The 25,489-nt window shown below is 38.5% G+C and overlaps 1 protein-coding gene across 4 annotated transcripts in view; it reads left to right on the top strand.

The window, feature by feature from the left end:
- Positions 1-4,171: 4,171 nt before the first annotated feature.
- The window catches only part of casp2 (caspase 2), a 35,589-nt gene continuing 14,271 nt past the window's right edge, over positions 4,172-25,489 (top strand). For 2 of the 4 annotated variants that reach the window (XR_010003325.1, XM_062971750.1), the window contains exons 1-8: positions 4,172-4,323; positions 9,361-9,511; positions 11,771-11,938; positions 14,510-14,591; positions 18,154-18,248; positions 19,236-19,412; positions 21,664-21,792; positions 22,116-22,206. Coding sequence is in view for 3 of the 4 variants with exons in the window: in XM_062971750.1 (XP_062827820.1) it covers positions 9,362-9,511; positions 11,771-11,938; positions 14,510-14,591; positions 18,154-18,248; positions 19,236-19,412; positions 21,664-21,792; positions 22,116-22,206 (892 nt within the window). In the remaining variant the exon portion in view is untranslated. Of the gene's footprint in view, positions 4,338-4,374; positions 4,551-9,360; positions 9,512-11,770; positions 11,939-14,509; positions 14,592-18,153; positions 18,249-19,235; positions 19,413-21,663; positions 21,793-22,115; positions 22,207-25,489 lie in introns of those variants that run through there. The other 2 variants (XM_062971752.1, XM_062971751.1) reach the window with 2 other exon arrangements.

The raw sequence follows: 25,489 nt of genomic DNA, 5'->3' as shown, positions 1-25,489 counted from the left end.
TGGTTTATATGGCAATGGAGGAGGGACCTAAGATTCACATATAATCCATGTAGAATGGCTCAAAAATGGGAAAGGTTCAATATACAAGAAAGGAAACACCAGTGATTGCATTATTCATAGGACACTTGTTTTAATTTCCCATGCAAACAAAGTGATGCAACATTCCGCAACAAAGTTTTTTTTTACATGTATAGATTAAAGAAATGCCAGATGTCCAAACTGGGCTCAGGAAAGGAAGAGGAACTAGGGATCATGTTGCAAATGTACATTGGATAATGGAATGCATTCAAGAATTTCTGAAAAAAACAGCTTGGGCTTAACATGTAAAACCTTTGATTGTGTAGAACTATGGATTGCTCTTTTAAAATGGATGAGGTTACCATCAGGTTAGAATACAGAGAAAGTGAATGGTTCCCAATTAGCAAGGTGTCAGGGAAGGATACATTTGACCATCTTATTTATTTAAAATGTACGCTGAACACATTGTACATAAAGCAGGATTAAATTAAGAGAAAATGGGCATGAAAACTGGAGAAAGGAATATGAATAGTTTAAGAAATGCAGATAGCCTCATGCTACTAGCAGAAAATAGCGTATGTTCCATGTTCCAAAGTTCATTTTTCTTTTTTGGCCGCAGAGTGGTGACCCCTCTGGATGCGGCAGTCCAGTCAGGGTAGGAGAGGCAGACTATGTTTAGGGCACCTTTTCTAGCCCCTTCCCCGTGTGGGGTCCTAAAAAGGGCTGCTCAGTCATGGATACAGCTGCCGGACTACTCAACTGCCTCGGTCCTTGAGGTAGAACGACTGAGTCCATATCCACCGCCCATGTGCCAGTCTGTGACTAGGGGCTTCCAGATTTCACAGTCCTGCCCCCGTCGCCACTCGCTGATCGCCATGGGACTTTTGTAGGTTTGTTTTTATTTTTGTTGGAAGACGCCTGTGCATGATTTTTTTTAATGTGTGGAGATCGGTGCACGGCCGGTCAACACACAGTCTTCACAGAGTGAGGTTCCAGCAGTGGTGTGGTTAACACAACGAAAGTGGCTTCTCAGTCTGTTGCAGCCTTCTTCTGCCTTCACAGCCGTTGTAACATGTACCATGTTATCCTCCGCCTGCTCCGCCGTTGAGGTCTTTGGGTCTTCGGATTGTGCTTGGTCTGGAACCTCCCCTGCGGCCACTCCTGGGAGTGCATCACTCCAGTGGTTGTGCCCACAGGTTCATCGGAACACGCAAGCCCCCTCACCATGGCAAGGTGACAATCCATCGAGGGGGCAGAAAATAGCAAACTGGTACTGAAAAGAGTGCAAAATCAGGTTTACACTTGAACATTAAGAAAATAAAAATAATTACCCTAGACAATTTACATAGTTCTAAAGTAGGCAATGAAGACATTGAAATAGTTTTTAAAAAAAACGTTCAATGCCTTGGCTAAGTCATTAATTATTAGAAGTGAGACAACAGCCAAGAATTCAGAAGACTGGGATTTGGAAGGGCAGCTATAAGAAACTTGACACAATCCTGAAATATAAAGATTACATGTGTGCAAAATGCCATAGAATTCTGTTCTGTTTTGGGATACTCCCCTCCCCTGAACACCAAAGCTAGAATTGGTCATGTCATGGTATTTCCCATTTCAGTGTATAGCTGTGAAAGCAAGACTGTGAAGAAAGCTGACGGGAAGAAAATAAACCCAATTGGAATGTGCTACTGGAAGATTTGTATGGATATGGTGGATTACTAAAAAGACAAATGAATGGGCCCTACAGGAAATAAAGCCTGAATTCTTCTGGAATCCTAAGATGACTAAACTGAGACTGACATACTTTGGACATATAAAAAGGGATATTTGTCCCCGAAGATTATCAGGGCTTTCTGTAATATTAAGTTAATAAATCAATTATAATTGATTGAATATACCAGCCTTAGTAAAAATGAGTTAAAACTGACCATCTACTCCCATTTAAGTAAACAATTAGACTATGCTTATCAGATTTTAAAAAATATTAAGTAATCAACTTTTTTCATTTTGTGAGAAAGGACATAATGCCCTCTTCTGGAAAGTGAAATGTACAGCACAATCCAAAGGCAGCCTTTCTTTCCAAAATACTCCTTTTTTAATTGGGAGATGAACTGAGGCCCCTTCTACACTGCCATGTAATACAGATTATCAAATCAGATAATCCACATGATCTGCTTGGACCTGGATTATATGAGTCTACACTGCCATATAATCTTGTTCAAAGCAGATAATCTGAATTTTATATGACAGTGTAGAAAGGACCTCAAACAGCAGTTTCAGGCCTAAATCAATTTTTAAATCCTAACAGTCTGGTTACTTGGCATGTAAAAACATAAGTCCCACTGGTACAGATTCTTCTCTAACTAGTATTAACAACTGCAGGGAACTTGCAACTTTCAAATGTATGTAAGGGGCAGGTTCTGACCATCAAGAAAGCAATGGCAAAACAATAAACAATAATAATAATAATATAATAATAATAATAATAATAATAATAATAACTTTATTTGTATATTGCCCTATCTTCCAAAAGGGAGTCAGGGCGGTAAACAACAAATGATTGGCAAACATTCAATGCCTGAGAAACATAACATAAAAAAACACTTCAAATAATAAACAATAACAACATTGGGATATACTTATAAAGCAACACAAAATAACAGGTGAGAAATTTAAATATAAAAAATAAAATAATTGGGACACATGTCTCTAATGACTCTAATAATGGTCAGAAGTAATGAACACAATTAAAATGTATCATACAGTTAACAATGAAATATTAAATGAAATACAGTAGCGTCTCACTTATCCAAGCCCTGCTTATCCAAGCCTCTGGATAATCCAAGCCATTTTTGTTGTCAATGTTTTCAATATATTGTGATATTTTGGTGCGAAATTCGTAAATACAGTAATTACAACATAACATTATTGCGCATCAAACTACTTTTTCTGTCAAATTTGTTGTATAACATGAAGTTTTGGTGCTTAATTTGTAAAATCATAACCTAATTTGATGTTTAATAGGCTTTTTCTTAATCCCTCCTTATTATCCAAGATATTCGCTTAACCAAGCTTCTGCCGGCCCGTTTAGCTTGGATAAGTGAGACTCTACTGTATTACCAAATTTAGCAAACTAACTAAATAAACTGAATGAATGGATATGTATATATACAGGCAGTCCCCAAGTTACAAGCTAGATAGGTTCTGTAGAATTGTTCTTGTTGAATGTAAGCCAGAACATGTACATTTTTAAAGTGTAACACAGACACAAACATATATGGGAGGTGTTAGCTGGTTCTGATTGTTTTTTGTCTAGAATTTCCTTTTTTAAGTGTTATTCTTTATTTGCTGTCCTGATTTTAGAGTTTTTTTTAAATACTGACAGCCAGATTTTGTTCATTTTCATTTTCAGGGCCAGCTAACACTTCCCAACAAAGGATTCTGCCAGGAAGGAAGCAGCCAGGCTTTGAAACTGCAATGCTTTTCAATGCTAATCAAGGTGATCAATTGCACCATTCACACTTGCCTCCAACAGTCAAGGGTTCTATTTCCCACCCTGGACATTATTCCACAGATATATCAATCCCACTTGCCTAGTTTCTAATATACCTCACAACCTCCGAGGATGCCTGCCATAGATGCAGGCGAAACGTCAGGAAAGAATGCTTCTGGAACATGGCCACACAGCCCGCAAAACTCACAGCAACCCAGCGATTCCGGACACGAAAGCGTTCGACAACACATTATTATTATTATTATTATGTCAGTAATGCCCCTCTGCAATATTCGAGCCCTTCTACGCTGCTAGATTATCTGCTTGGAACTGGATTTTATGGGAGTGTAGACTCGTATTATCCAGTTCAGAGCAGATAATGTAGATTACCTGATTTGATATTCTGGATCATATAGTTTACTATTGATGAAACCATTTTCTGCGAGATCTACGGAAAGCTTGAAGGGGGGCAGTACAAAAGCTGAGCCCCTCTTGCAAACAACCGCGCATGCGCGCAACACACACAAAAAACCCCTAGGCGTATCCTGGAAGCTCTTGTCAATAAAAAAAATGGCTGCGGTGAAGTTTTTTTTTAATGTCTCCTTCTCGCGCAGGCGCAGAGACAAATAGCGTAGTTGCGGCCACGTGACCCACCGCCGTCCTCACCCCCGCCCTTTACTTTCGTCGGCGACTGGCAACAGAGGAGTTTAGGCGGGAAAACGGCTCGAGCCCGAGGGGAGGGGGAGGAAGGGAGGGAGGAGCTCGCGCGCCTAAGGGGCCTAGGCCATCAAGGACATCCCGAAACGCCTCAGGTACAATCCATTGAGTGGGTGCTGCTTCCTTTTTCCTCCGGGCAGAAAATGACAAGGGTGGCGGTGGTGACAGAGTGGAACGGAACCCCGCAAAAGGGAACCCACAAGGCAGTATTTCCTGGCAGGGCCTGGCAGGCGCGGATGCCTAAAGGCCTCCTTCAGCCACTCTTCCTTCCTTCCTGCCTGCCATTCTAGCGCAGAGAACACTCTGCAGTAATTACCCAAAAGTATGCTGTGCTTTATTATTGATGTTGTTATTATCGGGAAGAAGGCTGAGTGGGGACACGATAGCCATGTTTGAAGGGATGTCACATTGTGGAGGGGGCAGCCTTGTTCTTTGCTTCTCTGGAGACCAGGGCCCCTTCCACACAGCTGTATAAAATCCCACATGATCTGCTTTGAACTGTGTTATATGGCAGTATGGACTCAGATAACCCAATTCAAAGCAGATATTGTGGATTATCTGCCTTGATATTCTATGTTATATAGGTGTGTGGAAGGGTCCTTGGACACAGTGGAGCAAACGGATTCAATTATTTACCCTGTTGTATTGGGTTAAATGCTTTTAATTGCTTAAATTTTGTTTATTTTATTTTATTTTAATGGTTGTTTTATTGCACACTGTTTTTAAAGGCATTTAATTGTTGCCTATGTTGTAAAGCCGCCTTGAGTCCCCTCCAGGGTTGAGAAAGGTGGGGTAAAAGTGCTGTAAATAAATAAATAAATTATAGGAAAAGAGTCCAGCTAAACATTAGGCAGAACTTTCTGATGGTGTGAGTTGTTTGGCAGTGGAATTGGCTGCCTCAGAGAATGGCGGAGTCTACTTCTCTGGAAGTTTTTAAGCAGACGCGCCTTGTCATCTGTCGGAGTGCTTTGATTGTGTGTTTTTGCATGGTAGGAGTTTTGACTGATGGCTTTTGCGGTCTGTTCCAACTCTACAATTCTAAAGCAGGCCTGCATAACCTGTAGGCCTCCAGGTGTTTTGAATGTCAATGCATGAAATCTTCTTCACCATCAGGAAGTTTTTCCTAATGTTTTGTTAATGGTCAAACTTTGGGAGTGCTTTGATTATGTGTTCTTGCATGGCAAGAGTTTGGACTCGATGGCTTTTCTGATCTTTTTGAACCCTACTATTCTAAGACAGGCCTGCATAACCTGTGAGCCCCTAGGAGTTTTGAACTTCAGTGTGTGAAATCTCCTTCTCTGGAGGTTTTCAAGCAGAGGCAGGAGGTCATCCACCAGACTCCCAAGGCAGCATCTTCCACTGCCAAGCAGCTCCCACCATCAGAAAGTTGTTCCTGATGTTTAGTTAATGGTCAAACATTGGGAGTGCTTTGATTGTGTGTTCCTGCATGGCAAGAGTTTGGACTGGATGGCTTTTCTGATCTCTTCCAACTCTACTATTCTAAGGCAGGTCTGCATAACCTGTGGGCCTCCAAGTGTTTTGGGCCTATTCCACATAGCTGAATAAAACCCCACATTATCTGTTTTGAACTGGAATGTATGCCAGTGTGGACTCAGATAAACCAGTTCAAAGCAGATATTGTGGGATTTTCTGCCTTGATATTCTGAGTTATATGGCTGTGTGGAAGGGCCCTTGGACTTCCGTGTGTGAAATCTTCTCTGGAGGTTGTCAAGCAGAGGCAGATGGTCATCCTCCAGACTCCAAGGCAGCATCTTCCACTGCCAAACAGCTCTCATCATGAGGAAGTTTTTCCTAATGTTTAGTTAATGATCAAACATTGGAAGTGCTTTGATTGTGTGTTCCTGCATGGCAGGAGTTTGGATTGGATGGCTTTTGGGGTCTCTTCCAACTCTATGTAATTATAAGGCAGGCCTGCATAACATGTGGGCCTCCCAAGTGTTTTGGACTTCAATGTTTGAAATCTCCTTCTCTGAAGGCTTTCAAGCAGAGGCAGGTGGCCATCCACAAGACATGGAGGCAGCATCTTCCACTTCGAAACAGTTCTCACCATCAGGAAGTTTTCCATAATGTTTAGTTAATGGTCAAACATTGGGAGTGCTTGATTGTGTGTTCATCTTTATTAACGACTTAGACGAAGGGTTAGAAGGCATGATCATCAAGTTTGCAGATGACACCAAACTGGGAGGGATAGCTAACACTCCAGAAGATAGGAGCAGAATTCAAAACGATCTTGACAGACTAGAGAGATGGGCTGAAACTAACAAAAGGAAGTTCAACAGGGACAAATGCAAGAAAAAATGAAATGCAAAGATACAGAATGGGTGACTCCTGGCTCGACAGCAGTACGTGTGAAAAAGATCTTGGAGTCCTCGTGGACAACAAGTTAAATAAGAGCCTACAATGTGATGCGACTGCTAAAAAAGCCAACGGGATTCTGGCCTGCATCAATAGGGGTATAGCATCTAGATCCAGGGAAGTCATGCTACCCCTCTATTCTGCCTTGGTCAGACCACACCTGGAATACTGTGCACCGCAATTGAAGGGAGATGTTGACAAGCTGGAAAGCGTCCAGAGGAGAGCAACTAAAATGATTAAGGGTCTGGAGAACAAGCCCCATGAGGAGCGGCTTAAAGAACTGGGCATGTTTAGCCTGCAGAAGAGAAGGCTGAGAGGAGATAGAATAGCCATGTACAAATACGTGAAGGGAAGTCATAGGGAGGAGGGAGCAAGCTTGTTTTCTGCTGCCCTGCAGACTAGGACGCGGAACAATGGCATCAAACTACAGGAAAGGAGATTCCACCTGAACATCAGGAAGAACTTCCTGACTGTGAGAGCTGTTCGGCAATGGAACTCTTTCCCCCGGACTGTGGTGGAGGCTTTTAAGCAGAGTCTGGATGGCCATCTGTCGGGGGTGCTTTGAACGTGATTTCCTGCTACTTGGCAGGGGGTTGGACTGGATGGCCCATGAAGTCTCTTCCAACTCTACTATTCTATGATTCTATGATTCCTGCATGGCAGGAGTTTGGATTGGATGGCTTTTGGGGTCTCTTCCAACTCAATGTGATTCTAAGGCAGGCCTGCATAACCTGTGGGCCTCCAAGTGTTTTGGACTTCATTGTGTGAAATCCCCTCTGGAGATTTTCAAACAGTCTAGATGGTGATTCACCAAGGCAGCATTTTCAACTGCCAGACAGCTCTCACCATCAAGAAGTTTTTCCTCATGTTTAGTTAATGGTCAAACATTGTGAGTACTTTGATTGCATGGCAGGAGTTTGGACTGGGTGGCTTTTCTGGTGTCTCCCAACTCTAGGATTCTATAAAGAGCCAGTCTAGTGCAGAATTTTGGGTATTGGACCATGACTCTGACAACCAGGGCTGGATTCATGCTTGACCATAGAAACCCACTAGGTGACCTTAAGGCAGTTAAACTCTCTCAATCCCAGAAAAATGAAGCAATGCCATACGTTGGAAGCAAATTGAAGGCACACAACTGTACTGTATTATATTGTGTTATATTGTGTACATAGCTTCAAAAAAAGGAGGAAGGAAGGAGAAAAAAGTCTGTTTTTATTTTTACATAAGCTTTCTTGAATATAAATCAGGCATGAAGACTTAATACCACTAGCTTACTCCACCCAAAGTAGTGGATTTATATCAGGCCTACTGGTTGTTAGAAATTGTGGGAGTTGAAGTCCAAAACACCTGGAGGGCCAAAGTTGGCCCATGCCTGATATAGCTCCACTACTTTAGGTGGAGTAGCTACTGGTGTTAAGTCTTCAGGCATTAAACATATTTATACAGTTGTGGGAATGTGATAGAACGTAATAGGAATCAGAAAGGTGCATGTTTGAAGGGTTGTCCCTTCCCCTAAATTTTCTAATGGCTGTGTGGAGATCCAGGTTCTTCAGAACTTTACAATAGTCAGTTCATGGTGATGTGGGAAAGCAATAAATCTGTTTATCAAAATTCAGTTTCCCTGGATTCAAAATTCCCAGAAAACATTGCTTTTATATGTACAGTAGCCAAGAGTTTTGTATTAGTGTGCAGTGGGCCCTTGGTGTCTCCTGGGGTTTAGGTACAGAACTACTGTAACCCCCTCCCCCAAGATATCAAAATCCATAATTCCCAAGTCCCATTGTATATGGTAGTACAGTGTTCCCTCACTTATCGCTGGGGTTAGGTTCCAGGACCACTCTCAATAAGTGAAAATCCGCGAAGTTGGGACACTATATTTATTTTAATATCTACACATTATTTTAGTAGTTATACACTGTTTTAAGTCTATATCAACCAATCGTGTGTTGATAAATCGCCTCCTCCTCCTTCTCTGCCACTTGGGCTCCTTTTCTCTACCTTTGGTTTCTCCTTCCTCCCTTCCTTAGACTGTAATTTGTAATTTTTTATGATTTATAATAGTCTTTTAGAGTTTATTTAAAAACCGCGAAACAGCGAATCCGCGAAAAGTGAACCGCGAAGTAGTGAGGGAACACTGTATAGCAAAATAGTATCCCTTATATAAAATGGCAAAATGACGTTATGCCTGTTGGCATTTTTCAAAAATACTCTCAAATTGCAGGTGGATGGGAGGCCATGTATCCATTGTCTTTGTTTATTCCTCTGATATTTAATTTAATTTGTGAATATCATTCAACCCAGCAGTTTCTCTTATTAGTTTTCCTTGGTAATTTTATAGTTCAGTGACTTAATCCTGCAAATCCCTTACTGTCTGTCCAGGAAGGTTGAAATGTTATCCACCCGGTTTTTTAGTGTATTACCATTTCTAAGATCAGATTTGTTGACTATGCAAGCTAGTGCCCGTGGGACGTGTCCGACTTCTGAAGGGCCATGTATTCCCCAATTCATAATAGATATCACTTCTTTCACAAGGCTGTATGCTTAATTCAATAATATTGGTCCTAAAGTCCCAACAACTCTGGGATAGGTTACGTCTTCATAAATATTTGTAGAACTATAGCCTTAAAAAAGTTATGAACTAAATGTTGAAATATTTATCTTTGTTTTGTGTGTTCTATATTTTAAACAGCACGACACATTATGGAGCACGTAGAGAGTAAATTTCATCTTTGCATTGTGATTTGCTTTATCTCCAGGATGTTGGGTGTTTGTGGTATGCAGAAATGTCATCAAGAGGCACTGAAAAAGAACCGCGTGTCCTTGGCAAAGCAACTAGTATTAAAGGAATTGATGGAACATCTTATAGAAAAGGATGTTATCACTGAAGAAATGATGGAGATGATACAGGTACTTGTTGTTTTATAAATACAGTAGAGGCTCACTTATCCAACATAAATGGGCCGGCAGAATGTTGGATAAGCGAATATGTTGGATAATAAGGAGGGATTAAAGAAAAGCCTATTAAACATCAAATTAGGTTATGATTTTACAAATTAAGCACCAAAACGTCATGTTATACAACAAACTTGACATAAAAAGTACTTCCATATGCAGTAATGCTATGTAGTAATTACTGTATTTACGAATTTAGCACCAAAATATCACAATGTATTGAAAACATTGACTACAAAAATGTGTTGGATAATCCAGAGCATTGGATAAGCGAGTGTTGGATAAGTGAGACTCTACTGTAGTTGGAATTAATTTTTAAGTATCCAAAACTGTCTTCTACTTAATATACATTATTTTGCTTAAAGTTCCAAAATATTTCTTTAAATCAAATGAATCCAGTATATACTGTAGCACAACATTACCTTTTACCCTTGATATCTGGGAGTTTGGTTCCAGTCCCAAGATATATAATGATATAGTAAAATTGAGTCCCTTTTATCAAATGGTAGAATCAAAGTTTGATTTTAAAAATTACTTTTTGAATATTTTCAGGATGGGGATGGCTGAATCCGTGGATATGGGGGGCTGACTATATTTCATAAGTTAATGTAGACAGGTAGCTAGCATCTTGCAGATTCAGTTGTGGCAAGTAAAAAAGGCATGTATATGAAACACATGGAAAGTCTTTGTAATCTGGATGAAAGTTGGTGGTCCTCATTTTCAAATAATCAGTTTGCCTCAAATGACTATGGTATGCAAGTCAGTAAAAATAAGATCTGTTTTATTTTATTTTTTATTGATTTATTATGGAGCCCCGGTGACGAAGTGTGTTAAAGCAAACCAATTAGGAAAAGTTATTATGTTTTTATATGAAACTAGCTTAGGTATCCAGCAATGCCTGGGTTAGGTCTTTTATTAGGCTATTTATAAGAAATAGTTTATATTTGTTTTTTATGAATCCTCCTATTAGAAAATGCATAAGGATGTGGTGAACTACAACTCCCATCTTCTTTCTTGTGTGCCAAGTTTGGTTTGGATCCATTGTCTGTTGGATCCAGACTGCTCTTTGTTGGTAAACTACGACTCCCATCATCCAGAGACCATTCCCCAGAAACCTGTCAGTATTATCTGTTGGTCATGTTGAATATGTGTGCCAAGTTTGGCCCAGATCCACCTTTGGTGGGAGTCACAAAGCCCTCTGGATGTGGGAGCCATTTTCGAAAATGCATACATACATGTATTTTGAATATTATTATATACCTAGATAACTGGATGGTTAACAAATATACATAAAATTGTATATGGCATTGAAAATGAATTTTTAAAAAAATGCCCTCAGTTATTGCCAATAGAAAATGTGTTTGTAGTTAGATATATAGGTTGACACAGAATAAATAGAATGCAGTCTCATGAATGGATCTGCTCACATACCTCTGAAATCTGACAGAAATATTATCTGTAAGCAGAGAAGAAGCTATCCAGAAATTGCAATCTATCTCTTACTGCCCAAACAAGGAAAAAGATCATGTGACTGCAGTAGAGGCTTCTATATTTAATCCCTGCTGAGTCTTTCTTGACCCCTTTTCATTCACCTACCCCCAGATTTTGAGAGTTCTTGAAGAGGGGGCAATACAACCAGTCTCAGTGAGATCATCCCCAGGATGAATAGGAATGCACTTCCAGCTGTTAGAAAATTAATTGCAGAAAGATAATGGAGATCTTGGTTAGTTAAAGGTTAGAACTATAATAGCCTAAGCTAACATAAATAATCCAGTAGATTGATTCAAGAATCCCTATAGTTCTTTTTATCTCAGTAGGGACAGATGCAAGTGGTTGCATCAAAAGTATGACGACTCTTAAATCACTGGAGGTAATTCTATAATTTCCTTCTCAATGGTTCTACAGTCATAAAAATAAATTGTAATATTGCAGAATGTTGGCGAGAGGTATTATATTTTCATTTCCAAACAAAGAGGATGCCATCTTCTTCAGGCATTTATATATACATCTGCTTGTATGTATGTAATTTATTTTATGTTTTGCTTGTTCAGCTGCTTTTTGGATTAGACATCCTGTCACACTGAATTTAACATTTCCTTTGCATTTTCATAGAAGACTTATATATGTTGTTTGTAGAGTAGACAAAGATTACATTGTGAAGGAAAGAATTTGGTATTCTTTTGAATTCTATGTATATTTTCTGAATTGATTCAGGCCAAGGCTGGGAATTTTAGCCAAAACATCGAATTCCTGAACCTTCTTCCTAAGAGGGGTCCCAAAGCCTTCTCAGCCTTCTGTGAAGCTTTAAGAGAAACCAAACAGCCTCACTTGGAGGAAATGCTTCTACGTTCTGTCTCCAGGCATTGCAATGGGATTGCAAAGGTAAAAAAGATTAAGATTTAGTGGGAAAGTTTAGTGAATTTGATTGATTTTTTATTGTTTCATCATGTGATTGTACCACCTCAGAATGCACATCTCCCTTTACGTAGCCTTTTTATGACGACGTTAAATATCTACATGCAGAAATCTAATGTGACATGACAAAGGCTTAACACTTAGTTTTCACGAAAAGATACTAGCTTTCCAAGTGTAGCAAATAGTCATAGACATTTTAAAATGAGCGGTTTTCTATGAACATGATGGATTCGAACTCATCCATGGGTGGTAGTGAGAGGAGGATAAGAAAGAATAAGGAAGTAGCTGTTTGACCCTTGCTTTCAGATGTCTATACACTTAGGGACAGAATATAGAAAATAATTGAAGGAGAAACCTGTTTAAACAACATAGATGAAACTTCAAGGGGAGGGAAGTAGCATTGATATGTTAAGTATATTTTCCCTGTGAAGAGATCTGTGGCTTGGAATATGCAAGGCAGGTTGAGATGAACTTGGTTAAAATTACAGGAGAGTGAAATACTGGCATGACTGGGACTGTGCAGTACACCTCCAATCCAAATTGAAGATTTGGACGATGCTTTAAAGCAGATTACCAAACATTTTAAAAGGAGAGCAATACTATCAATAGAGGATTTCATATATTCCAACACCTGTTCAAGATCAAGGAATCATTTTGCCAAGATCCAACAAATTCTTCATTTGTCTTGCTGTCATTTTCACTCTTAAAATGGTAGAAGCAGCAGCAAGATGGTCAACTATCTTGGATCTGACTTTCACCTTACAAGGAAGAATTGGTCAGCAACATTGACCTTGATTGAAAGTGACAATTTCTTCCTGGAATTCTTTATACAGAGGAAAAGGAAAGCACAGTATAGACAAATGCTTATTTTGGATTCATGGTAAATATAAAGAATTACTTGGTTTGAGCCCATGTTCAAAAACATTCAGGGAGAAGGCGGTACATAATATATGGGAATATCTTAAAACTGGCACAATGGCAAACAATCCTATTGAGAAAAACATGGGAGGCATCTGAGGAAACCGGAGTGGATGAATAACGAGATTTTGAATGGTTTAAAAATGGAGAACAACTAAGTAGTAATATTTGCAAGACAGCACTTAAGCTCAAAATGAGCTCAAGCTTGCAAGAGAGTATAACAGTCTTTTAAAAGTTTTTTTTTGTTATTTTTGAAGCAAGAGCAACATGTCAGTGGTAGTTTTTGTGGAGATTATGAAATGATAATGGATGACAGAAAGCAAACCTCCTCAACACCTGCTTTGGTTTTTTTTTCTGCGAAGAAGTCAAACAGTAACCAGACCTTTTGAATACAGAAAAAATGATACAGTAAGAACACTGCAGCACAAGATACATAGAGCAATGGCACAGGAGTATGTCGGTCCTTTAAATGAATTCAAGTATCTCCCACTGGATGAATTACAACCTGTCATCCTAAAAGAATATACCGGGGGGGGGGGGAGAGAGAGAGAGAGAGAGAGAGAGAGAGAGAGAAGAGGTAGACAACTACCAATTGGTCAACTTGGTGCCAGTATTAGGAAAGATTTGAAAATGGATCATTAAATAGTCAGTCTGTGAACGTCTAGAAGTAAATGCTGCAATTTACTTCTGCAACAGCTTCGGTTTCTCAAAAACAAGCCATATTAGATTGCTTTTTTATAGCATTACAAGCTGTGATCATGGGGATATTGTGAATATTGTGTATCTTGATTTCTGACAAGATCTATGATGGTATTCTTGTGGAGACATTGGTCAAATATAGGTTAGATTGTGTTGTAGTTTGTTGGGTTTTTAGCTGGTTGACAGAATGACTACAAAAAGTGCCCTTCACATCATTCTAGAGAGATGTGAAAAATGGGGTGTTATAGAGTTCTGTCCTTGGCCCATTGTTATTCAGAATCTTTTTATAAATATGTTACATTGTCAAGGTTATATCAGTCAGTCTGGATGACTATTGGAGGTTTTCAAGACTTCTAGTTATTCTAATACACCTCAGCAGATAAGTGTAATGGTGCCAGACCATGGTTAGAAGTGCATTCCAAATTTCAGATATTAAGAATGGAGAATATCAATCATATGAATTGATTGATATGGTTGTACAATCTAGTCTTTTCTGTGGATGAAAAAATATTTATCTTGCTCATCTAGCTTCTTTTGTTATAAATGTGTATTATTTATTTGGAACTAGCAGTTCTTTAAAATGTTAATTCAGAATTTGTATTCCCTTGTCCATTCTGGGCAAGCAAGTTTATAGAAATAAGATAACAAAATTATTTTTTAAATACTCAAAGCAAAAAAACTCCAGTGTTTTGTCAAACTACAATGGAAAATTGAAGCATTTGCACTGAAAACAATGTTAAGGAAACACAAGGTTCATACACTCATTCTTCTATAGTCTGATTGTGCAAACACATATGCGTATGTGTTTAGCTATTAAGTAGGCCAACTCAATTCTTCTCCAACCGTTAGATTCTCCATAGTTGATGTCTTGTTGAAGAATTGTGGTTGGTGATTTTTGTCATCCTTTATATTCACTCTCAGTTGAGTCACAGCTGTGAGGAACATCTGTCCTTTCCTGTTTCTGAATCAGGTATCTTGCAAAAATGGCCTCGTCGGAATCCTGGTAAGTTTTATGTAGAATGTGATTGTGTCAGTTCATGTCTTTTAAAAAATTATGCGGTTTTTAAAGGTCAGTTTTGCTCAGGGTATTAGGAAAAGAAAGTATTTCTTTTTAGACTTAACTACCAAGGGGGGTTGTTTAAAAAATGTTAATAGGTAAAAACAAGAGACCCTTGTTAGAGCTTTTTTTATTATTATTATTATTATTATTATTATTATTATTATTATTATTATTAAAATTTATTTTGTGAAGACTTCTCTTAATTTTCTCACTGGCTCATGTTTATCACTGATGATTGAGTTTAGCGAAATATACTATTTAATTGATGAGTCTCCAGAATAATTATAATTGGTTTTAAATGTTTTTAATTCTTAATATTTATTTATATCTTATTTCTGGGCATTATTATGCTTTGTGTGATTTTTGTCTTGTATTTTATGTTAAATATGTTTTGATTTGTATTCTATTGTATTATATTTATACACTGCATATTTGCAATGTGGTACTGAAATGGCCAAACTGTAAGCCGTCCTGAGTTCCCTTCGGGGTGAGAAGAGCGGGGTAAAAATATAGTAAGTAAATAAATAAAGTGGAACAGTATTGCAAAACAGAACCTTGTTTTATCCAGGTTTAATCTATATATATAAAAGGATAAAAAAATTCAGCCTAGAACAAAACAACAAAACTACACATCCCAGAAACACTAAACTTGGCAACACAACCCCTCATCCATGCCTCTACGTTCATACAACAAAAAGTCCTAATTAGAGGGAGAGGAATAATTGTTTTTATCCAATTGCTTCCAGTTACAAAGCTAAACTCTGCCCACTGGTCTCCTAGCAACCAACTCAGCCCAGGGTACAGGCACAGTTAGGCCTCTGGCCTCTTCCACACTGCATATAAGATACAGATTATCTGATTTTAACTGGGTTATATGGCAGTGTAGACTCAAGACCCTTCCACACAGCTATATTACCCATTTATAATCTTATATTATCTGCTTTGAACTGGATTATCTTGAGTCCACACTGCCAGATAATTCACTCCAGTGTGCATTTTATACAGCTGTGTAGAAGGGGCCTAATATAATCCAGTTCTAAGTAGATAATATAAGATTATAAATATACAGTAGAGTCTCACTTATCCAACATAAACAGGCCGGCAGAACGTTGGATAAGTGAATATGTTGGATAATAAGAAGGGATTCAGGAAAAGCTGATTAAATATCAAATTAGGTAATGATTATACAATTAAGCACCAAACATCAAGTTATACAACAAATTTGACAGAAAAAGTAGTTCAATGCTCAATAATGCTATGTTGTAATTACTGTATTTACAAATTTCGCACCAAAATATCACAATGAATTTAAAACATTGACTACAAAAACATTGACTACTAAAAGGCAGACTGCATTGGATAATCCAGAACACTGGCTAAGCGGATGGCAGCCAATGGAGCTCCTTTAAAAAGGGGATTGACCACCCCCTGTAGTTTGCTCCAGTTAGTAGCCTGGCTACTGAGTGTTGGACCAATTGAAGCTTCCAGGCTGTCTTCAAAGGCAGCTCCACGTAGCGCACATTGCAATAGTCCAATCTAGAGGTAACCAATGCATGGACCACCATGGCCAGATCAGACTTCCCGAGGTACGGTCGCAGCTGGTGCACAAGTTTTAGTTGTGCAAAGGCCCTCCTGGACACTGCCGACACCTGAGTATCAAGTGTCAGCGCTGAATCCAGGAGGACCCCCAGACTGTACTCTACGGAGTGTGACCCCGTTGAGAACAGGTTGCCACCCTATACCCGGGTCAGACGTTTGACTGACCTGGAGGACTTTTGTCAGGATTTAACTTCAGCTTGTTTGCCCTCATCCAGCCCATCACAGCGGCCAGGCACTGGTCCAGAATCCTAAGGGCTTTCTTGGATTTCGTTGGAGAAGAGTAGTGGAGTTGAGTGTCATCCGCGTAGAGATGGCACCGAACTCCAAAACTCCGGATGACCTCTCCCAGCGGTTTCATGTAGATGTTAAAAAGCATGGGGGACAAAATGGAACCTTGCGGGACCCCACAGGTCAATGGCCAGGGGTCCGAGCAAGTGCCCCCCAGCTTCACCAGCTGAGAGCAGCCCTCCAGGAAGGACTGGAGCCACAGCAAACCATGCCCCCAAAGCCCATCCCAGAGAGCCGTCCCAGAAGGATACCATGGTCGATGGTATCGAAAGCTGCTGAGATGTCCAAGAGAACCGGTAGGGTAACACTCCCTCTGTCTAGTTCCCTGCAGAGGTCATCCACCAAGGCGACCAAAGCTGTCTTGGTACTGTGCCCAGGTCTGAAGCCAGACTGCGATTGGTCTAGGAAGTTGGTGTCATCTAGGAATCCCTGGAGCTGAGAAGCAACCACCCGCTCTAGCATCTTGCCCAAAAAAAAGGAGGTTAGAGATTGGTCTATAATTGTTTTAAGATGGTAAAGTCAAGGAATGTATTTTTCAATATTGGTCTTACAATCACCTGTTTAAGGCATGGTGGAAATTTCCCTTGGACCAACAAGGTGTTTATAATAGTCACAAACCACTCTATTAACCCACCTCTGGCCAGTTTAACTAGCCAGGAAGGGCAAGGGTCCAGAGCACAAGTGGTTGCTCTCACAGCTCCCAGGATCTTGTCCACGTCGTCAGGTTGAACAAGCCAAAACGAATCCCACAAAATCTGACAGACAGGAGCCTCAGTTACCTCATCTAATAAAAATAGTTATAATACAAAAATTATCATAAAATTAGAAGTGGCTCTGTTTCATTATCCTGAATATACTGTTTGATTTGATGTGTTTATTTTCAAACATAGTTTGTTTCACAAACTTCTAAAAACAGAAGAATCTGGAGCAACCAAAAGAATAAGAATTTTACATGTATATTAACTATAGCCATTCCTTGAATAGGTTGACTAGATTATAAATAAAACTTATTTGTATTTCAGATGCTATAAAATGCTTTTTTTGTTTTTGCTGCAACTTTAGTACATTTGGGCCTCCAAAATGTTTGAAAACTGCATTATTCTAAATTAAGAAAATATTTCATATTTTCTGCATGCTTTTTCAACAATAAAGTCTTGCTTTTACATTGAAGAAAAGCCCTCATGCTCAGTTTTCAGCCTCCTTTCCCTCTACTACAGTGGCATCTGATCTTTACCAAGAATAATTTGCTAAATCTCTGGAAAAAGATTCACAGTTTTTTCACATTCACATAGCATGTCTTTTTGTGTAACCTGGGACATCAAACAAGATAGTTTTATTGTGGGGCAGAGGTTTTGGACTACTCATACGTTCTTCAGATTTTATTGGCATCTTCCATTCTTTCTGTTTAGCAAATACTTGACAGATGCCCCCTCATTGAAGCTCTTATTTATTTGCTCTTAAATAAAGTATATAATCAATATACTCATTGGATAAAGATTAATTTGAGTCAGAAGCTCATATCTCCAAAATTTTGTAAGTGCTAGATTTAAAGCTACATAGATACTGTGTGTGATCTACTGCCATTTGCATATCAGTTGCTAATTTATATCTTCGGCAGAGCCAATGGAGCATTCTCTGGATGATGGAGATGGACCCCACTATCCTCAAGTGATGCCATGCACACCAGAATTCTATCGTACTCATGAGCAGCTGGTAAGAAGCCTAAAGGGTGGATATTGAGAGATCGTTCCTCTCCACTTCCAGCAAGTATAACATGTTTTATTTGTGGTCTGCAGAAAAACAATTTATAAACAAGCTGTGTGAAAGATGTGTTGGCTCAGAAGAACATGTTTTTCTTTCTCACACGATCATAAAAGCCTGGGCAGACACATAATTCTGAAAACCCAGACTGAGTAATGGAGATAATGACATCAATAAAGATTTTTTCATGCATATTTCTACCTTTTGAAAGCTGTATTTCCTTCTAAAGCTACATATATTTTCTCTGCAGAAGATAAACTTTTCACAATCACCCACCTAGGCCAGACAGAAATCATGTAATATTTATATTTTTATAGCATAGTTGGGATTTTTAGTTCTTCCTTTGCCTAGCCTAGGCAAGTTCTCTTATACTTCTTCAGTGGAAGAAATATGGAAAACTTCCATTGCCCATGATCAGTTCTGAAAGTAATGCCATGAGAAATATTCCAGCCATTTGATTTTAATGTTTTGCCCATTTTCTCTTGGCTTAGGCCAAATATGATGCTACCATTAGGCTAGAATATTACTTTCATTTCTTAGTCAACAATTTAAAGCTTTTTAAAGAAACGTTGCATTTGGAATATGGCACTGCTATGTATCAGTGATTAGCAAATTGCAGTTCTCCAGAGTGCTGTTATTATCATATCTTCTTTTATGTGACTGGAGTGTGGATGGAATAACCCTTTATTAGTATGTTTCCCTTTGGGTGGAAGTTGTCTGTGACTGTCATCTTTGTGTTTGTTGTTGTTGTTGTTGTTATTGTTATTTCTGCCCCACTTTATCCCTTAAAAGAGACCCAAAGCGGCTAACACTAAAACAAGGCAAATAATACTGATGGTCTAAGTACACTAGCATTTTGGCTGCTAAATATTTATATCTTACGATGTTCTTGTTTAACATACATAAAGGGAAATGGGATTATTTAACTGTCTTTCATAGGCATACAAGTTGAAATCACAACCAAGAGGCCTAGCACTTATACTTAGCAACATTCATTTCAACAAAGAGACGGATCTGGATTTCCGTTCTGGTGGAGATGTTGACAATACTGCCCTGCACATGCTCTTCAAACACCTTGGGTACCAAGTGGTTGTTCGACAAGATCGGACTGCACAGGTAAGCCTGGAGACAATTTGACAACTATGTGTATTAGAAAATTGCCCCAGAATATATTGGGGAGGTTGTGTGTGTGTGTGGGGGGGGGGGGGATTGGAGGAGGTGTGGTTGTCTGGTACCTGGGACTTGGCCTGCAATAGAGACTGATTCCCCATTGAAATTCTGCATGCATGTACTGTAGAACTTCTAGGGTAGAACCAGTTTCATAATACAGTTTAATATTACTGCAAATTGATTCACATGATTCTGTCAGTCTAGCTGATTTTGATTTTAGAAAGCCTTCTTTATTCCTAATTGTTACATTCCCAGATTATTTCTGGAAACTTGTATTTTCCAGGTGCCACAAAATAGTTAACTTGTTACCACCTTCATAATGCACCATATAGATTGACAGCATATCCTACTTGTTATTAAATATCCAATAAGTTGTACTTCAGCAGTTGTACTATAGACTGAGTATGAGTTAGAGCAGGGGTCCCCAAACTAAGGCCCTCCAAGGTCATTTACCTGGCCCCCATCCTCAGTTTTATAATATAATATTTTTGTATTAGTTTTAATAATATAATATATTGTATATACATATAATATTGATAATAATATTATGTTATACAATATAATACTAATAATAATACCATATAATAATATTAATTATACATTATATATTATATTTATATATATAAAAGAGTAATGGCATCAGGGCAGCGGACAAAACAACAAAACTACAGGCCCTCCAACCTCGAAATTTGACAACACAACCCATCATTCACGGCTCTAGGTTGATACAACAAAAAGAAAAGAAAAATAAAGTCCTAATTACAGGGAGAGGAATAATAGTTTTTATCCAATTACTGCCAGTTTGAAGGCTAAGCTCTGCCCACTTGGTCTCCTAGCAACCTACTCAGCCCAGGGGACAGGCACAGTTAGGCCTCACTTAGGCCTCTTCCACAGATTATCAGATTTTAACTGGATTATATGGCAGTGTAGACTCAAGGCCCTTCCACACAGCTATATAACCCATTTAGAATCTTATATTATCTGCTTTGAACTGGATTATCTTGACTCCACACTGCCATATAATCCACTTCAGTGTGCATACTAAACATAAAGACAACCATACAACAGACATTCAATACCACCACTACCTCAACAATTTCTCACCAACACCACCAGACAACGCCACAGCAACGTGTGGCCAGGCACAGCTAGTATATTATATAACATGTAATAGTATAGTGGTATCGTTCAATATAGAATTATATAATGCTAATATTGTGCTATGCTAATAATATAATATATTGTATGTACATATAGCTTCTCTGAGTCCCCTTCAGGGTGAGAAGGGTGGGATATAAATGTAGTAAATAAATGCAGTAAATAAATAATTAATTTTAGACTTAGGCTCGGCCAAAGTCTGAAATGACTTGAAGTCACACAACAACAACAATCCTAATTAACTTGACTATTTCATTGGCCAGTAGCAGGCCCACACTTTCCATTGAAATCCTGATAGGTTTATGTTGGTTAAAATTGTTTTCATTTTTAAATATTGTATTGTTCTTTCGTTGTTGTTGTTGTTGTTGTTTCACTACAAATAAGACATGTGCAGTATGCATAGGAATTTGTATTTTTTTTTCAAATGATAATTTGGCCCCACAACAGTCTGAAGGATTGTGGACCGGCCCTCTGCTTCAAAAGTTTGAGGACCCTGAGTTAGAGAGATGGGATAATATGGAGCTGAAAGAATTACATTGGGCTCTTGGTATCTCCTGAATTTGGTACCAGGACCCCATGTGGATACAAAGCATTTGTATGCTCAAGCCCCATTATATCTAGTGGCAACATTAAAATGGCATCCCTTCTATAAAATTGCAAAATCAAGAGTTCCTTTTTGGAGGTTTATTTTTAATATTTTCAAGCTGTGGATGGTTGAATCCATTGATATATTTGTGGATAGGAAGGCTGTTTAATTGCCAGCTGCCTTCCTTATTGTCAAAACAGCCTTCCTTAGTGTCCTTTCCACTAATAATAATAATTTGTTTTTAGCTTTGCTCCTAATTATATTCTCTCTCTTGGCTATCCCTCCCCCCCCCCTCACTTTCACAAACATGTATATTATGATCATGGGTTCAAAAGCAAAAGTGTTCTTTATTTTATTTTTTCATTTCTTAGAACACAGTCAATGACTTCTAAATCGTAATGCAAGTAATTGAAATTATAGGAATTGTTTATTTTGGTTATTTCCTATTTTCAGGAAATGAAGGAAGAACTGGAAATTTTTTCAAAGCATCCAGCTCACCGAAATGTTGATTCTTGCATCGTGTCACTTCTTTCTCATGGAATTGAGGGTGGAATCTATGGCATAGATGGCAAGCTACTTCAGGTAATTAAATATACAAGGATCCTTTTCTTCCTGTAGAAGTATTATCAGGAAAGTGTGACATTTTTAGCTAGGTAAAGTTTTCAAGTTGTGATACCATGAACAAAAAAATTGGGTTTGGTAGATATTGCCGTGATGTTGAAAATGGCTCTTTATTTTTTAAAAAATTGCATTCCAGTATAAATCTTCTCAGTGCCAGTTGCAGCAATGGAAAGAAAATATGACAAGGCAGACAAAATTAAAAATAATTAATGGTGGATTTTATGGCTTGTGCTAGATTTAACAATTTGCTTTAACAGCTGCTTTCTTACCTCATTTTTTCACAGCTGCAAGAGATTTTCAGGCTCTTTGATAATGCAAACTGCCCTAATCTCCAAAATAAACCCAAAATGTTCTTCGTTCAAGCTTGCCGGGGAGGTGAGTCATGCCAGGAGTGAGGGTGGGGAGGATATCTGTTTTTCACAAACACTCCCCTTTCTGCACAGCTTGCGTTCATCTCTCCTCTTTGCTTCTCTCAGGTATAAGCGGAACCCACATTCACCTCCCTGCCTTGCTGTTGCCACTACCTCTGTCTGTAAGTGCTTCTCACTGTGCATGGCATGTGGTCAGCAATTTGCAGGCCCTGCAGTACCATGGAAAAGGAGCTTTCTGAAAATTCCCCATGTGTTGCATGTATGCAGTGTGGCAGCTAGCCTTTCCTAATCACTGGCCAGCATGGAGATTTAGTCTGCTTGCTGGAACTTTTTGGGCTACTCTTTTTTTCTTTGGTCTGTATTGGTAGTGTTTTCATATCTTTGTTGAATCTGGTTGAAACGAATAACATAGTAGCCTGGCAGTCAGTAACCCATTTGCCATGAACTCCATCTCTGTGCATGGGAGCACTACAGATTCTTGAAAGCGACATTGTGCTGCAGATGTTGGCTATTCTGAAATTTCTTGCATTCAGTTGAGGAGCACAAGGCAGTGTTGAGTTGTGGCTTTTCCTGGTGCCATGGCAGAATCCTGTGACACATAGGATTGGGGGATTGAGCCCTCTACCCATGACATTTTTTCTTGCATCTCCCAAAACTGGATGAGCTGGGGAAGCTAAATGGCAAAAAGAGGGAAAGTGAGTTCACAACTAGCCATTCAAGATATTTGTTTTCACATATAAACATAGAAGCTGGGAGATATCATTTCTTAAAGTCAGAATTATGAAGATATGTGATTTAAATATAGATCCTGCAAGCCTCAATTCTTGCCCACCCTCTGGTGTAGGAGATAGTAGTAGAATCACAAAAGAACTTAGTTCTCTTTAACCCTCTCATGTCATTGTACAGTATTGTAAGTAAGATAATGTCAGTTACCACTTAATGGAATTTGAAAACAGGTTATTGGAGATCTCTGTAGGTATTCCATATTTATTGCCCTGAAAAAGGATATAAAATAATTATAATCAAACAAAGCACTTTGGGCAATTTGAGCAAATTAACCCCTATTTTTTAACATGTTAGAACCTATTCTCTCCTTTTTCATTAGAATGTAAGGTTACAGGAAATATAGCATCAGTTCTCAAGTACAAGTGAAAATGTTATATGATCTTGAAATGATAAATCAGTGGATAGTGACATCCGTATGTGGGATGTAGTCTTTCTGAGTTGGGAGCCACATCATAAAAATTTGACCAAAATCATCTTGACTTTTCAAAAGGAAATTACTTCTTAAGAAGTGTCTGATTTTGAAGGTTGCATAAATTCTCCCAAGATCCTGCATTGAGATCTCTGGTGACGTTAGCAATACTTTGAGCTTTATGTGGAAACTGACTGGATAACCTAATCAAATAGAAAACTTTATGTTTGATGTGTTTGATATGAATTTAGATTAATCTTGTTCCTATGTACTCAAAAAAATCAGTGTTGTGTTCTGGAAAACTTAATGACATTGTATTTGGAGAATATATGCAAAGTGGTTGAGTCTATGTTTTAATTTTGGAGTTGCTCCCTTATATGTGCCCTATCAAAAAACTGAAGCAAATTAAGCACAAAATATTTCACTAAAGATCTAGGTTGAGGAGTGTGTTGCTTCCAAAAATATTCAGGGATTATATAGTCCCCAAGAGGCTGACAACAAATGACACGATAATCAAACTTTTTGTTCAGTAGACAGATTTCAATTAAGAATAGGTTTATTTAGTTTGGAAAGATCATAGAATCATGTGCTAGTTTACTTCTTCCAATGAGAAACACCTCTTTCCTGCCTGTAGAAGTTTTTCCCAGAGAATATTCAAAGTGTCTGCCAAATTTACATATGCCAGAGCAGATAACACTTTGAATAAGTGTAGCCAGGAGCCAGAGGACTATTGGGATGAGCTTTACTACAGCTTTCAGACAAAGTTATTGTCTCAGAAATAAGACAACATCTGTTATACAAAATGAAATTATTGGTGTGGTCTTAACTGGCTTTTAGTCAGTACTTACGGCTTGGCAAATTAATTTAGTTTTACAAGTTTACATCTGTTGGAGGTAGGTGTGAAAATTAGATTTGATCTTGTGTCATTAGTGATACACAATCTTTAGAAGTCACTGAAATAGTCCTGAGCTGATCTTCACTCCTTGCTGTGGCTTTTACAAATATTGTTGATTTGAGTTTTCTAATACAAAAACCAGGCAGGATCACAGTTGTATGCATGGCGACCTCACCTGGCAAAACTGCTGTTCTTGAGTGAAAGTTATGGCTTTTGGTCTTCTTTATAACTGTTTCTTACTTCTGGGTTTGGTGTTGTTTTTGTTTTTGTTTTTTTGGTGGTTGGTTGATATTTCAAAAATATTATGAAATCCCTGAGAATACATATTTATCAATTGAAATAATTTCATATATTTTGTAGTTGTCAAGTGCTGCAGCCCGGACATTTCCCATTCCCTTTAATACTACACCTCTGAATGGCATATTATTATTTGTTGGAAATCTTTGGAGCATCTTAAAATAATTTGAAGGGTGACATGATTTTAAAATGGAGGTTGCTGATTATTGGCCTTAATTCTGCTGTGAGCCCCAACTAAAATAGAAGAGTTGAATCATTGAGACTCACCCCCTCAAAAATTTGCATATAGGGTCTATATAAGATAGGATGAAGTCAACAGGTTTCAAGCCACAGTTCTCCCCAAAGATATATTAATACTTCTCACCATATTTTATTCCTATAACTGCTTCTCCTTATACAAGTTCCCATAATGAATACATTAAGTATTATTTGATAACCTTATTCTAACATTTTTCCTTTGTTTTTTCCTATTTCGCTTTCCAGAATGATATATTTTGATGAAAGTACTTTGTATCAGCTTACAACCTTTGTCACCCTAGGAACTTCTCCTTTATTGTTGCTGCATGAATTCAGAATCTGATCTTAACACCAAAAAGTGTGGCTTGATAGAAAACAGAAAGCATGACACTCTTGTATTTATTATTGATAATTTGTATTTTCCTTCATCGTGGTCCCTGTGAAATGCACACAATTGGGTCTCCTGCGCCTGCGCAGACAATTTCGGAATTCTCTAGAAGCTCTTAAAGATACATTTTTTGGTGGGGGCCCCGCCCATGCCTCCCCTGAGTATATATAGGCAGTGGGAGGAGCCACCGCCTCAGTTCCTTTTTTCCGCCGCAATAGGCAACTAGGAATTTCTCTGTGCTCTAATTGTTTAATCTAGTTTATATAATATCTCCT

The sequence above is a fragment of the Anolis carolinensis genome, chromosome 2, assembly GCF_035594765.1.
Source record: "Anolis carolinensis isolate JA03-04 chromosome 2, rAnoCar3.1.pri, whole genome shotgun sequence".
In the NCBI taxonomy this organism is placed as follows: Eukaryota; Metazoa; Chordata; class Lepidosauria; order Squamata; family Dactyloidae; genus Anolis; species Anolis carolinensis.
This window is presented reverse-complemented; position numbering and strand designations above follow the sequence as displayed.